Source organism: Aegilops tauschii, chromosome 1, assembly GCF_002575655.3.
Source record: "Aegilops tauschii subsp. strangulata cultivar AL8/78 chromosome 1, Aet v6.0, whole genome shotgun sequence".
NCBI lineage: Eukaryota > Viridiplantae > Streptophyta > Magnoliopsida > Poales > Poaceae > Aegilops > Aegilops tauschii.
The window spans coordinates 398,308,075-398,322,827 of NC_053035.3; the positions used below are offsets into that span (position 1 = coordinate 398,308,075).

A 14,753-nucleotide genomic window follows, 5' to 3' on the forward strand; every position below is an offset into this window, starting at 1 on the left:
TGCGCACGGGAGCTCGATTCCGGTGGCGACGGGTTGATTAAGAATGAAGGTAAGACGACTCGCCTCTGTGCTTTTCGACTGCCTAGTCAGTTATAGAAGGAATCTCCCTCCTTTGTACAGTGAATTTGTGCATGATGCTTCATAGTGGATTATAGTTATGAGGAGATTAAAGTTGAGGAAGAGTCGGTTTGGTGGGAAGAGGAGAGAACATATGTTACAGATCCGGAGATTGGCTGGTCCTCGGTTGGTTCTGGACACCCGTAATGGAAGGAGATATCGTTTTTACATGTGGGATCTATTTGATGACATTGACAACTTACAACGACGTGGCACATTGCTGATGTGGACAGTGTGCATGGTGAGAGAATCAGGAGTAGTGGGGAGCAACTTCTTAAGAATGATAGATTGGCGGGCTGAAGTTTTAGGACGGAAGCGCCCCGCTCCACCTCGGGCCATCGCCGAGCGTGCCTCCTTTTCGTGCTCCGCCTCCGTACGCGCAACACCGCCTCCTCTTCCCGGCCGCAGCTCCGTCTCCCCTGCCCGTCCGCCTTCCATGCCCCGCCTTGCCACGCGCAGCTCCGCCTCCCCTCTATGCACATTGTACATTTTTTGTATACAATAGAATATTTTTTCATTTAACATTTTTCAGATACACGATTGATATTTTTTAAATATATCTTTTGATGTCTACTCCTGCTTTTTACATATAGATTGTACATTTTTTGTATACAACAGGAACATTTTTATACACATTTAACTTTTTTTAAATACATGATTAACATTTTTTCCAAGTATATGTATTGATGTCTACTTTTTTCATACAGATTGTACATTTTACATTCTTCTTATACATAGGAAACATTTTTCTTATACACGTTTAGCATTTTTTTTCTTATACACATTCTTTTGGTTTTCTTTGAGTTCTTTTTTTTAATTCATGTCTACTTTTTTCAATACACATTGTAAATTTTTAGTATACATGTGAAACGTTGTTTTGATACACGTTGAGTCTTTTTTCAATTCACAAATATACATTTTTTTCAAATACATGTTTTGAATATTTTTTCGGATACATGTTAAATATTTTTAAAATATACACTAAATTTTTTTAATGGGCAAGAGCATTTTTGTACATTGTACAAATATTTTTTTAAAGTTCACAATCATTTTTTGAAACAGAAGAACATTTATTTAAAATATCATGTACATTTTTTGAATGGAATGATTTATTTATGCGAACATTTTTAATGTAACGTATATTTTTCTGAATGGTAAGAAACATGTTTTTGGAAGACGCGACTAACCAATTTTCAAATGGATGTTGAATGCTAATAATGAACGGAATGCAAAAACCACAATGGAGAAAAGCATACACATGTACTAGTACATCCACTTGTTTTTTTTTCTTTTTAGGGAAAAGTAGTGCTTTTTTAGGGGTTTTAGGAAAAACTAGTACAACCAGTTGCACACGTAGAACAACCTGTGCTCATGGACAGAAATGCTTGGTCTATGGCTGTATATACATCATATATGAAAAAAAATAGTAATTAAATAAAGGTTAAAATTTTGAAATAAACTTGGCCTTCCATTTTGGACTTGTAAAAAAAATCCACAAATTGAAACCCCCCACTGACCTCTTTTAGAAAACATAATTTCCAGCCAAAATAATGTGAATAGTGACCTATAATACTAGCACTTATTTTTTTTTCATGAAGTCAACGCTGGTCTTTTATTCCTGAATAATTATACACTAACGCAAAAGTAAGTCAAGTCTATTCTAATTTTTTATACCATTTTGTTTTGTTATTCTTTTTCATATCAGATGTATATACACCCAGGAAACAAGGGCATTTCCCCTGGCTCACTTGGGATACAATCGTTGACCAACCTGGTTATAGGAAAGGAGCAAGCGACAGCCTAGTGCGTACTCTTTGCACAGATCACTCCCGCCTCCCCAGATCGTGACAAGTGGTGCACTGTATGCGTGACTTGTCACAATCTGAGAGTTTCTTTCGTAGATTAGTTTATTCAAAACGTTTTATATCTTAAACCGTGCATCCAAAATTTGAACCGTTTTCATCGTCGGATTCCTCGCATCGAGATTATCAAAACTAGATCCCATGATGATAAGTTTCGATGATTTTTTTCATAAAAAAAGGGACAAAAAAACGAACCGAAGCACGTTTTCCCCTTTCCGAAGAGGCATGACTCCGCCTCTTGCGGAAGTAAATCTGTGCCTCACACGGAAGGGAAAAATGTGATTTTTTTCTTTACGTAGATGCAGGACTGTGCCTCTTGTAGAAGCAAATTCATTCCTCTCGCAGAAGGAAAAGAAAATGCATTTTTTCGTGCCTCTCGCGAAAGCAAATTCATGCCTCCACGAGAAGTAAATCCGTATCTACCGCGGAAGAAAAAAATAAAATGAGTATTTTCGCTTTCTGAGAGCCTCTCGCGAAAGCAAATCCATGCTTTCCCGAGAAGTAAATCCGCACCTTTCACGTAAGAAAAAAAAACAGAAAAACTGTTTTTTTCCTTTCCGAAAGGTACGATCGTGCCTCTCGCGGAAGCAAATGCGCGCCTCCACTAGAAATAAATCCGTGCCTCTCGCGGAAGAAAAAATATAAAACAATTTTTTTCCTTTTTCGAGAAGCAGGATTGTGCCTCTCGCCGAAGCAAATCCGCGCCTCTAGCGGAAGGAAAAAAGAAAACTCATTTGTTTCGCACTTTTTCCAAAAAAAAATTCGGGTCCAAAACCTAAGAGAAGCCAAGGAAAAATGAAAAGCCAAAAAATCATCTAAAAGCCGAAAACGCGTAAAAAAACAAAAAAATAATTCGAAAGGAGCACCTAGAGAGCGACACTTGCCAGCGGCTAAGTGAGCGCCAAGTGGCGCTCTCCCAGCCCATCCAAAGTGACCCTCTGGGGCCTCTCGGAGGAGTACTCGTTGATATTTTTAAGGGGTACTCGTGGATTAGTTGCTCTCGACAACCTGTGGTCGTGTGCTCATGTGCCCTCAAGTCATGTGCAGTGGGGAAGGCCCACACGAGCGATCAATAATATTTGATATATTCGACAAACCTATGCTCATATGTGCTCACTTGCTCACAAAGTTATATTCTATTCCCCCCGTCCCATAATATAAGACATTTTAGCAAGTTGATATTTTCTTATGTCTTTTATGTTCTTGTGAGAAAATACATGAATAGCTTTTAAAACTACATGAACATTTATTCTCATAGAAATAAAAAATATTCCAAACTGTGTGATTTGGTTTAAAAATTTGAATATTTATTTTTGTATGATGGAACATTTCCTAAGTATGATATTTACATTTTTAAATATATGAACACTTATATTCAACTTCGTAAATAATTTTTAAAATACATGAACATTTATCTTCACTTTCATGGACATTCTTTGCATATATGTGACCTTTTTATTATTTTAAACCGATTTATTATTTTTTTAATTTATTTAATAATTTCGATTTTTATAATTGAAGTATAATTGAAATTTGAGTTAGTGGGCCGTGCCAGAGGCCGGGCTACTAAAGTCTACCGTTGAGGCGGCTATATGCCGCTATGTGAGCGGTCAGCGCTAGAATCGCTCCTCCCTTCACGCCGTCACGCCGCCACTCACCTGCCGCCGACAGCCCGCCACTCGCCTCGACGGCCGTCGCCCGTCGCGGGTCCCCGACCGTACTCCCCGCCGCCCCCTCTCCCCCTCCTACATCGTCGCCGCCGTTTCCTCAGTTGCTCCCCCCGACCCCCCACACCCCCAAAGCCCCCTCTGTACTACCCCGCCCCTCCTCTCCATTCCTTCGGGTAGCCCAACGCCGACCATGGGTTTCGCGCAGCTCGTCATCGGCCCCGCCGGCAGCGGCAAGGTGATTGTCTCCGATTCCCGCCCGCTCCCTCTTCCGCTCCATACTTAACTCAATCTCCAGCTTTAATTTGATTGGGGACGAGTTGCTTCGTCGCTCTGACCAATTAGGGTTCTACTTATCCGCTGCTTATTTTGCATGGTTGCACTCCTGCTTTGTTTTAATACCAAGTTTATGCTGTGCTTGATGTGGTTTGGTCCCTGTTTAGACGTGATTTCAGACCAATTATGTAGCAGGTTTGGACCCGGGTGAATCAGTTCAGTGCATCTGCTATTTGTGACTATACCTATATATACTGTATGTATATTATTCCAAATAATTTGAGTGATTGGAGTGGGTTGCACACGGGAGGTTAGAGTATGGTTATGGAGAAGCTGAGAAATACGCAGTGTTTTCTTATCAGTTGTTAATCATATGCAGTCGACCTACTGCTCTGGTCTGTATCAACATTGCGAGACGGTGGGCAGGAGGATTCATATGGTCAACCTGGATCCAGCTGCAGAGCACTTCAGCTATCCCGTATCTACTGGTAAGACTACCCGCACGCTGTTGTGCACATTTATTTTTTACATAGGGTTCTTACTCACCTCTGTTTGGTATTTTTGTAGACATTAGAGAGCTCATATCACTGGATGATGTCATGGAGGAGCTTGGGATGGGACCAAATGGCGGCCTCATCTATTGCATGGAGTATCCTGTTGTTTGAAAGCATGTTAATTTGTCGTTGATTGTTGTCTTCCAAGCTATTTGGTTATGAAGGGGCCCCTTTTGGCATTTCGTCTGCAATGTATTTCTGTTCTGTATTGGTACTTATAAGCGGGTTGGAGGGAAACATTTCACTGCTGGAGCTGAACTGGTCTTATAGCACATCCCTGCAATTGTTCCTCTAGTATATTGATGCTCACAGATTTATTACGTGTTAGTTTGGAAGACCTACTTTTGTGGCAGTTAGAACTGGTGCATCATCTAGATCATACTTCATTACATCTTTGTGCGATGTTTGCACATATACTTTCTTATATCTAGAACTGAACCGCCTTCTGTTTTGTTTTCACCAGCAAAAGTTACATGTTGATGCTCCAGGAGCAAAAAGTTTTGCTGTACCTGCATGATTTGTTATCTGGATAGTAGATACTATGACGCTAAGTTATAGTTTCAGTTTGCTGCTCCATTTGTTGAAGTCATTTGCATGGATGCTGCCTTTCACACTTTGGATTGAATGACATTGCCATGCTGTGAATTTTATTACTGAATCAAGAGTTCTGTTTGTAATCTAGGATGTGGCTGAACTCATTTTATGCAATTCGAAGAGGATGTGAATATTCTTTATTGGCATAAAAACTACTCCCTTCGTTCACAAATATAAGATGTTTTGGATATTTCAGTATGGACTACTTATGGAGTGAAATGAGTGAACAAACACACTAAAACATGTCTATATACATCCGATTCACAAAAGCTAGAACATCTTATATTTGTGAACGGAGGGAGTATCATTTTAGGATCTTATGCTGGCAGTTGTTATTTCCTTAAGAAACCCTTAGGCACCTTGAAGACAATTTGGATGATTGGTTGGATGAACAATTGGAGAACTACTTGGATGATGACTATCTTGTGTTTGATTGTCCAGGTAATATTCTTAATGCATGTTTGCATACTCTAATTATATCTTGTTAGTTAGTTGGACTATTTCATATCACCTACTATTCTTACCACCTACATGGGCCTAACGTAATGAATTTCCTTTTACTTCTTATGTTAAAGTTATGCACTACTGTGTAGTGTGTACATGGTGCCATCTTTACCTATCTCTTATGTGGTTCTGTAGCATGTCTTATTTTATGAAAAATCTGAGATACCTAGATTGCTTAACATTACATGAAAGCAGTTAACTCAAGGTCCACATCTTGCTTTGGCAGGCCAGATTGAACTCTTCACTCATGTTCCAGTTCTGCATAACTTTGTTGAGTATCTGAAACGGAAAAATTTCACTGTTTGCGCTGTGTACCTTTTGGATTCGCAGGTTTGAATCACTAATATAGTTTTCCTTTACAACAACACCGAACTCAAACCCAAGACTGATATCCGTTTGTTTTTCTCGGTACAGTTTGTCAGTGATGTCACAAAATACATTAGCGGTTGCATGGCTTCTCTTTCTGCTATGATTCAACTTGAGCTTCCTCATATCAACATCCTTTCAAAGATGGACCTGGTTTCCAATAAAAAAGATGTAGAAGAGTATGTTCTCTGTAATTTTGTTCTCCCATACTTAGCTGTAACATCTAAAGGTTGCCCTTTTTTTACTGATGATGTTTTTCTATTTTAGCTATCTGAACCCTGAGGCACAGGTTCTTCTGTCACAGCTGAATCGGCAGATGGCACCTCGGTTTCACAAGTTAAACAAGGCTTTAGCTGAACTGGTATGTCTTGAACCTGTAAACTAAATAAAAAATCTCATGCTTTATGAAGCCCTATAACTGTCAATATATTGTGGTCAACTATGTCTTTGTTATGCCATAAACTCATAATCGCCGGTCGTGAATCTCTTGCTTTGAACTGCTATGTTTCTGATGAAAATTGTTTCTTAAGGAAAGCTATGTATCCTGTTTTGGTAGGTAATTTGCTCTAATATTGTGTCTCTGCCTCCAATATTGATGTCAGCACTATAATGTAGGTTGATGATTACAACATGGTGAATTTCATACCACTTGATTTGAGGAAGGAGAGCAGGTATTCCTGTTTGTTTTCTTGGTTTAATTAAAATCTCAGCCCATCTTTACACGGCCAAGCATTCCTTCTTTTCTGCTCAAGTGATCGAAGAAGCCCTTTGCCACTTTGAGCTTCTGATCCTTAGACATGCTACTTCTACTAGTACGCTTGTGGATGCAACTTTAACATCTAGCTGGAAGACACATTCCCTCCTTGCCAGATTCAAATTTCTGGTGGGGTGGTGGTATAATAGCACACTTGACAATTTCTACTACTTTTGTGCTGTTGTTCCATTTTTTTGCTGTCATATACTTGTCTGGTCTTTCTGGAAAATAGTAGTAATAATTATGGAATCAGCACTATACTGAGTGTGAAAATTTCCACCTTGAGATGATTGTTGAGTTGAAATTTATGTGCTATAGCTGGTTTAATTTGAAGTGCAGTGCTGCAGTGAAACAAAACGCTTGAGCAACGTTGAAGTGTAGCGCTTCCATTTGCCGTGCTGATATTAAATTTCCAGTTATTTCCATGGAAGATTTATCTACCTGGTTGTGTTTTTTCGTATCCCTGACCATCCTTGCTTTTGCAGCATTCAGTATGTGCTGTCAAACATCGACAACTGCATCCAGTACGGGGAAGACGCCGATGTGAAGGTTAGGGACTTCATTCCCGAGGAGGATGATTAACCATTTTGATCAAGCAGAAGCAACAAATTAGCCAGTATCATGTAGAATGGGTCCATGGGAGGAGGAATTCACCGCACATGGTAGTATCTGTTTCAATCAATCATTGGTCGAAAAAACAAGACATAATGCATCTGCGAAGAGTGTGTGGGTCACCTTCTTTCTTATGCGTGTGGTTGACTAGCAATTGCTTGTGTAAACAAACCATCATCCTCTTCCGGAGCTCTTGAACCGCATCAGACATGAGCGGTAATACCTACCTAAAATAGTGTATGCGCTAATGCACCAACTCTGCTCCTTTCTTTCTGAACACAACACCGTGAATTCTGGTCGGGCGCTAGGTTATGGAAAGTCTGTCAGATTGTATAGCTCTTCCTTGCAAGGTTGTTCCTTGTTTAGCATCGCATTGCAATCAATGGCTGCCCCTACACACATGAAGTCTTACTGTGCAAAATGCCTTTTAAAGTTTGAATGGACAGAGTGAAAGCATACGCTACATCTCCGTCTTCGCTGAACCTACGTTAATGCATGCATACGACATCCCAGTTTACAAGCTCACCAGCACCCGCCCGAAAACCAGGCAGATTTTCCAACTTCACTTTGTTTCTTTGCTTCGAGTGAATTGCAAAAAACCACCACATTGAAGCCTAGGGTTGCAGAAAAGACTGTTCTACGATTTTGTTGTAGAAAGCATTGATTTCGCGCCTAATCATTTGCAGAAAACACCAAACCTTCTGTTGGGGCATTTTAAGCACTATTATGACAGGTGGGGCCCTGTTTCGTCTACGTGGCGTCACGGCCGCGAGCTGACGCCGTCTAACGGCGTGACGGCCGCTCCTGCTCCGCCGTGTGAGTAAAAACTGGATCGATCCAGCTCTCTCCTCACACTCTCGCCTCTGCCTCGCCCTCTCCTCACTCTGTTCTTCTCCCCCGGCGCCGCCACACCGCCGACCGCCGTTCTGCTGCTCGCCGGTGCCATGGTGTCGTGGAGTGACGAGACCAGTGAGGATTCAGTCCTGAACATCTCCTCGTGCGATGGCATCATCAAGGTCAGTTGGTTCGATAGCTAGAGCTAGGGTTAGGGTTAGTGAATTGGGGATTTTGTCACTGAGCTCGATCTGAACCTAGCCTTCTCTTTGCTTGCTCCCGCAGCTTCCAGCTATGATGCACGATCCAAATTTCAATGGCACTAACGTAGATGTGAATGTTTTGTGTGAACACGGTGAGCCGGCCGAGCGTTTTGTTGCATTTGAAGGGATGCACACGGGCAGGAGGTTTCTTGGATGTGCTAAGAAGGTATGATTCACATCCTGTGTAAAGGAAGCTATTTGCTTAATGCTTTGTTTATCAAGCTGTTAAGATTTCTTTAGCTTGGTCTTTGTTTAGCTTGTTTTGACATGCCTTGTCATTAGTGGATTGTACACATTGTTTATTGTGGCCAGTGCTTACTCCTTTGTTTATCAAGTTGTTAAGCTTTGTTAAGTGCTTTGTCTTTGTTTAATTTGCTTTAGCCACTGTGTTGGAGTGTGTTCTCATTAGTGGATGGTAGTCATTGTTTATTATGGTCAGTGCTTAATGACTTGTTTACCAGTGGGCATTGTTTATTTGTGTGCTGTATGGTAAGGAACCTGTCAGCGCTTAGTGACTTGTTTATTTGTCTGTTTAACAGTGCACATATGAGATACCTGAACCTGTTGGTTTGATGGTCTTGAAAATACGATGGAGTATGGCAGTTAATAGTGGTCCTCATCCTACTCGCTTAGATAATTATTTATTCTTTTATTGTTTATAATACAGGAAGGCATAAACTGTGGAGTAGTTCAATGGATTGATTTTGAATGGCCAAACTCAACGGAGAAGGCATTGGCCAAGCTATGGGATATGTATGAGGAGATTAAGTCAGCTAGGACCAATGACAATCTAGAGAGTTCCTTTGCAATTCACAACCTGACAGAAGAGAAGAAGAAACTACAGGAGAACTATGACAGTTTGTATGCTGATGTGAATGCTCTTTTGGATGCCCAGCAGCAGAGGGGTGTGGAGTTAACCAATCAAAAGGAGCAAAAGCAATATCTTGAAGTGAAGATTGCTGAGCTAGAAACTGTAGTTGGCAACTTGAAGGCAGCTGTCAAAGAAAGAGGAGGAGAAGAAGAAACTACAGGAGAACTATGCCAGTTTGTATGCTGATGTGAATTCTCTCTTGGATGCCCAGCAGCAGAGGGGTGTGGAGTTAAACAATCAAAAGGACCAGAAGGAATATGTTGATGTGAAGATTGTTGAGCTTGAAACTATAGTGGGGAACTTGAAGGTAGAGCTGTCAAAGACAGAGGAGGAGGAGAAGAAGATGCTTCAAAACTATGAAACTCTGAAGAACCTCACAGGTGCTCAAGCCAATGTGATTAGGAACTTGAAGTTTAATCATTTGAAGGAGAAGGAGAGGCTGACAGAAGAGAGGCTTAAACTGCAGTATCACATTTCTGAGCTTGGAAAGTCTGAGAAAAAGATAAAGTTGAAGCTTCAGGGTGTGAAGGCCATATTAGATGAGTAGGGTGCCTTCTAATATGATAATCATCTATCAGTTTCTAGATGATAATCTTCTATCCAATACTTTAGTATGAATTTGTGACCCAAATACTTCAGTGATGAATTTGTGATCTATGGTGTTGGATCCAGCAGTGTTGTAATCTAGATGATAATCATCTATTAAGTACTTTAGTATCTATTTCTGAACCTTTATGTATGTATTTTGTGAGATCAGGTGTTGGATCCAACCTTGATGAACCTTTATGAATGTGAGTGCACTTTGATGTTATCTGGTGTATGTGCTTAGTAGAATTTGATATAAGATATTTGGGGCTACCAAGCCTCATTTGATCGACTTATAGACAAAATGACCCTAGGGTGACCCCAAGCCTCATTTCATTGATGAATCGACAAAACGACCCTAGGGTGACCCCAAGCCTCATTACATCGACTTATCGACAAAATGACCCTAGGGTGACCCCAAGCCTCATTTCATCGACTTATCGACAAAATGACCCTAGGGTGACCCCAACCCTCATTTCATCGATGAATCGACAAAATGACCCTAGGGTGACCCCAAGCCTCATTTCATCGACTTATCGACAAAATGACCCTAGGGTGACCCCAACCCTCATTTCATCGATGAATCGACAAAATGACCCTAGGGTGACCCTAAGCCTCATTTCATCGACTTATCGACAAAATGACCCTAGGGTGACCCCAAGCCTCATTTCATCGACTTATCGACAAAATGACCCTAGGGTGACCCCAAGCCTCATTTCATCGATGAATCGACAAAATGACCCTAGGTGACCCCAAGCCTCATTTCATCGACTTATCGACAAAATGACCCTAGGGTGACCCCAAGCCTCATTTCATCGATGAATCGACAAAATGACCCTAGGGTGACCCCAAGCCTCATTTCATCGACTTATCGACAAAATGACCCTAGGGTGACCCCAAGCCTCATTTCATCGACTTATCAACAAAATGACCCTAGGGTGACCCAACCCTCATTGATCATCATAACAAGACAGGAATATCAGCAAAATATCATAGTAAGATAATATCATGATAACCATCATAGCAAGACACAAATTGGAATCATCACAGCAAGACATAAATTGGAATCATCATAACAGTGCATCTAATAGAAGTGCTTATAGTTCATAAAAGCAAGATAATATCATGATAACAACACAACAGTTGCTGGCAGTGCTTGAAGTACCATAACAGCAAGATCATGACATGATGTTTCTTGCTAATAACATCAGACCTCCATAAGAAGTTTGCTTAAAGTACCATAACATAAAAGCCAGATCACATCATCAACAACGTTTGCCATTAGTTCCCTGAAGCATAGAAATAGTCCTTCAGCCTGCTTGGTTTGTTTCTCTGTCTTGGTGGCAAGAAGGGTGCTGTTGTGGCAGTTGCAGCTGTTGAAGCTCTCCTGGTTGCAGATGTTGAAGCTCTCCTGGTTGCAGTTGAGGAAGATCCCCTGGCTGCTGGAGCAGTTGAGGAAGATGGCCTTGCTGCTGGAGCTGCTGAGGAAGATGGCCTTGCTGCTGGAGCTGCCGAGGAAGATGGCCTTCTTGCTGGAGCAGTTGATGAAGATGGCCTTGCTGCTGGAGCAGTTGATGAAGATGCCCTTGGTGGTGCCCTGGTTCCTGCAGTGCTTCCCTGTGTGCTACCCTCCTCTGCCATGTTACTCTGCAATTAAACATGCTAGCTAGTTAATATATACCACTGTAAAAAACAAAAAGAATGGCAGCAAGTACTAACCTCATGTTTGTTCTTTCTCATTGCTAGACTTGGCTTTAGGGTCTTATGGCATGATGTGTATCTGTGACCCACAAGATTGCAATTGTTGCATGTAATTGATGCCATCCTAGATGTATCTTTAGGTTCTGGTGGCTCAAACTGGCTCTTTCTCCTCTTGGTTTGCTGCTTCCCTGGCTTATCCTTGAACACTGGAGGTTCTATGTCTCTAGTTTTGGTCTTGGGCCAGAGATCAGGTCCAGGTACAGGAAATATGATTGGGCTATATGCTCCCAGATACATAGACTTTTTGAAGAACTCATGAACAAAGTCTTCAGGCCTCAGTTTGGCTTTGGCAATAGCTGCTATTGCATGCTTACATGGCATTGTAGTCATATCCCATTTTCTGCAACCACATGTCCTATGATGCAAGTTAACTGAATAAGTTTTTTCATTGCTTGTCACTTGGTAGATATTTGGCCCAGCCATCAGTGCTTGACAGTTCCTAGATTGTTTCTTTGCCTCTTCAAGCAACTCAGCATATGTTGGGCATATATCCCACTTTGCTACCTCTGTCTTAGTCCTATTTCCATTGAACCTAACCATCAACTTAGTCCTGATTCCATCTACCATGGTCTTTATTGGTTTACCCCTCACATCTAATATCATATTGTTAAAAACCTCACTAGTATTGTTGACCACTAAGTCAGTTTTACAATTGAAGTCCATGGCATATCTAGCCCAAGCATGTCTAGGAACTTTATTAAGCCAAGACCAAGCAGCCTTGCACTCTTGCTTAAGAGCATCCATTGCAGCTACATGCCCATGTTCAGTATAAGAGTAACTAGACTTATCCATGTACTTCTTTAACTCTGACCCCCTAAAACCAGCAGTCTGAAAGTTTTGATAGATGTGTCTAAGGTAGAATCTATGTGGGCAATTGGGGAATACATGATGCACAACATTTAGAAGGCCTTGTTTGAAAAAATGACCAACATCACAACTACATCCAAGTAAATATATGAGCAAGAAACAACTAAGCAATGCATATGAACAATAATTATGAACTACATCTAAGCTATCAGTTTGCAATTACCTTCTGTGTGTCAGAGATTATGGCGTAATAACCAAATCTCCCTAATTCTCCACCAATTGCTATCTTTAGTTCTGGCAGAAACCAAGTCCAACTCTTTGTGTCTTCTTTGTCCACAACTGCAAAAGCAATGTGGTATATGTTGTTATTCCCATCCCTTCCTGTGGCAGCTAAAATTTGTTGGCCAGTAGATAGCTTGATGAAGCATCCATCCACACCTGCAATGGAAGACAACACAAGTAAGAAATAAAGCATCTATGAACACATGCTAGGTATAACAAAGTTCAGTAATAACCTATGAATGGTCTGCATCCATTCAGAAATCCTTCCTTGCAAGCATTCAAACAAATGAACAACCCATGGAACCTTGGATTCTTGCTTGGATGATCTTTTAAGAACTTAGTAGTGACAATGCACCTACTACCTGGATTTGTGTCTAGCACAGCCTGCAAGTAATCCCCGATCCTAGTATATTGCCCCCTTTGATCTCCTTGCACTATCTTAATAGCTTTGTTCTTAGCCCTATAGGCCATATGAGTGTTGATCTCAACTCCATACTTGCTCTTCAGATTTTGCATTATTGTACTAATTGATGTGTTCAGGTCTGTTCTTATTGCTTCTAGAACCTCATGTGTAACCCACTTTGTAGTCACCTTGGTGGTCTCTGCTACAGTTGGACATGTGTGCACCAGATTAGTTTTCCTAATGCAGAAAGTTCTCTCATTTGACAGCACAGAAGATGCAATGTAGAAAGGGCAGTCTTCATGGGTGCACTGCTATAATTCTGTCATTACAATTCCTATGAAACTCATAGTTTCTGTTCTGTGCTATGTGAAATGTGAGAAGTGCCCTTCTAAATTGGTACACATTATCAAAACAGAGCTTCTTAACAAACTGCAGCTCAGGGCTCTCTCTATCCTCAGAATACCATATCCTTGGTTTTTGTTTCTTGGCCCTACTCCTACTGCCAAGCACAAATTGTAGTGCTACAGCCCCATCATCTTCCTCTTCCTTGAAATCACCAGGATCTGGATCCTCATCAGAAGATGGTACCCAAACATCCTCAAACTGTTGCTCTAAACTTGAATGTGATCTTGTGGTTGGCCCCTTTCTTACTCTTAATTTCTTCCTCTTTTGCCCATGTGGTACCAGCTCATCTTCAAATTCCTCTCCATGTTCCTCTTGCTCTCCATGTTCCTCATCCTCTCCATGTTCCTCTTGCTCTGCATGTTCATCTTGCACTTCCTCTTCTTCTAGCTCATAAGGTTCTTCAACATCAGTGTCACCTTCAAAGTGTAAAAGTGGGTCCTCTCTCTGCCTCCTCATCTCAGCCATCGTAGCCATGAAATCCTCATCTGCCTCCAAGTCAGAGTCATCTTCAGTAAAAAGAATAGGTAGCTTTCTTTTAAGTGCTTGCACCCTCTCAGCACTCTTCTTGTGCTTCTTAAACCTTTCAATTTTATTCCTCCTCTGAAGCTCCATACTTCTTTCTAGCTCCTCTTGTTCCAAATCAACATCTCCTGCATTGCCTTCATCCATATCAACATCTCCTGCATTGTGCATAATCAGATCTGTGCTCTGTTGTGTGGAGTAAAACTGAATTGGTTCTGGCTCTTGCTCATCTACTACTTGTGCAACTTTCTTTGATGGTGACTTATACATAACACCTTTATCACTGACCTCATAAACATTCCTCTCTCCAACAATGCATATAGGAACTTGCTGCTCACACACATAACCTATGTTTAAATCTCCAGGTCTGGGGTCACTACCCCTGACTACAGTCAAGTTAACTATGGTTTGATCTCTGTTGGCAATGTGGTCTAACATCTCATCAACCTGGTCATCATCAGAAATCTCTTGCAAACCTGCTATGCCCAACCCAGTATCCCTGACAGAATACATGTAATCATTCTCTCCATACCCTGCTATCTCCATGAGTGCTATAAGATTCAGAAATGTAATGTCTGAAACACACATGGTCCTTTCCAAATTATCTCTGTCATGAAAGTGGAGTCTAATTTCCCAAATATCATCACACAAACTACAAAACAAAGAAATAATGCATTGGTTAAACATTCCAATAACATAGGTTGAGCTACAATA

The 14,753-nt window shown here is 41.1% G+C and overlaps 1 protein-coding gene and 1 long non-coding RNA gene across 2 annotated transcripts; both read left to right on the plus strand.

Moving 5' to 3' along the window:
* Positions 1–3,573: 3,573 nt before the first annotated feature.
* LOC109762347 (GPN-loop GTPase 3) lies at positions 3,574–7,641 on the plus strand. The gene is made up of 9 exons (XM_020321189.4): positions 3,574–3,884; positions 4,302–4,410; positions 4,490–4,571; positions 5,426–5,511; positions 5,801–5,904; positions 5,989–6,119; positions 6,208–6,301; positions 6,556–6,611; positions 7,180–7,641. The coding sequence occupies exons 1-9, from the start codon at positions 3,840–3,842 to the stop codon at positions 7,274–7,276; spliced, it is 804 nt and encodes a 267-aa protein (XP_020176778.1). The 5' UTR covers positions 3,574–3,839; the 3' UTR covers positions 7,277–7,641.
* Positions 7,642–8,425: 784 nt separating this feature from the next.
* Positions 8,426–9,993, plus strand: LOC109762330 (uncharacterized). Its single transcript, XR_012183824.1, has 2 exons — positions 8,426–8,569; positions 9,071–9,993. It is a non-coding gene; the product is annotated as an uncharacterized lncRNA (long non-coding RNA).
* The last annotated feature ends 4,760 nt before the right edge of the window (positions 9,994–14,753 follow it).

Coding starts and splice junctions, on each gene's coding strand:
- LOC109762347 (XM_020321189.4), top strand. CDS start 3,840: ATGGGTTTCGCGCAGCTCGTCATCGGCCCCGCCGGCAGCGGCAAG. Junction 4,572..5,425: donor GGCCTCATCTATTGCATGGA/GTATCCTGTTGT, acceptor AGAAACCCTTAG/GCACCTTGAAGACAATTTGG. Junction 6,612..7,179: donor GATTTGAGGAAGGAGAGCAG/GTATTCCTGTTT, acceptor TTGCTTTTGCAG/CATTCAGTATGTGCTGTCAA.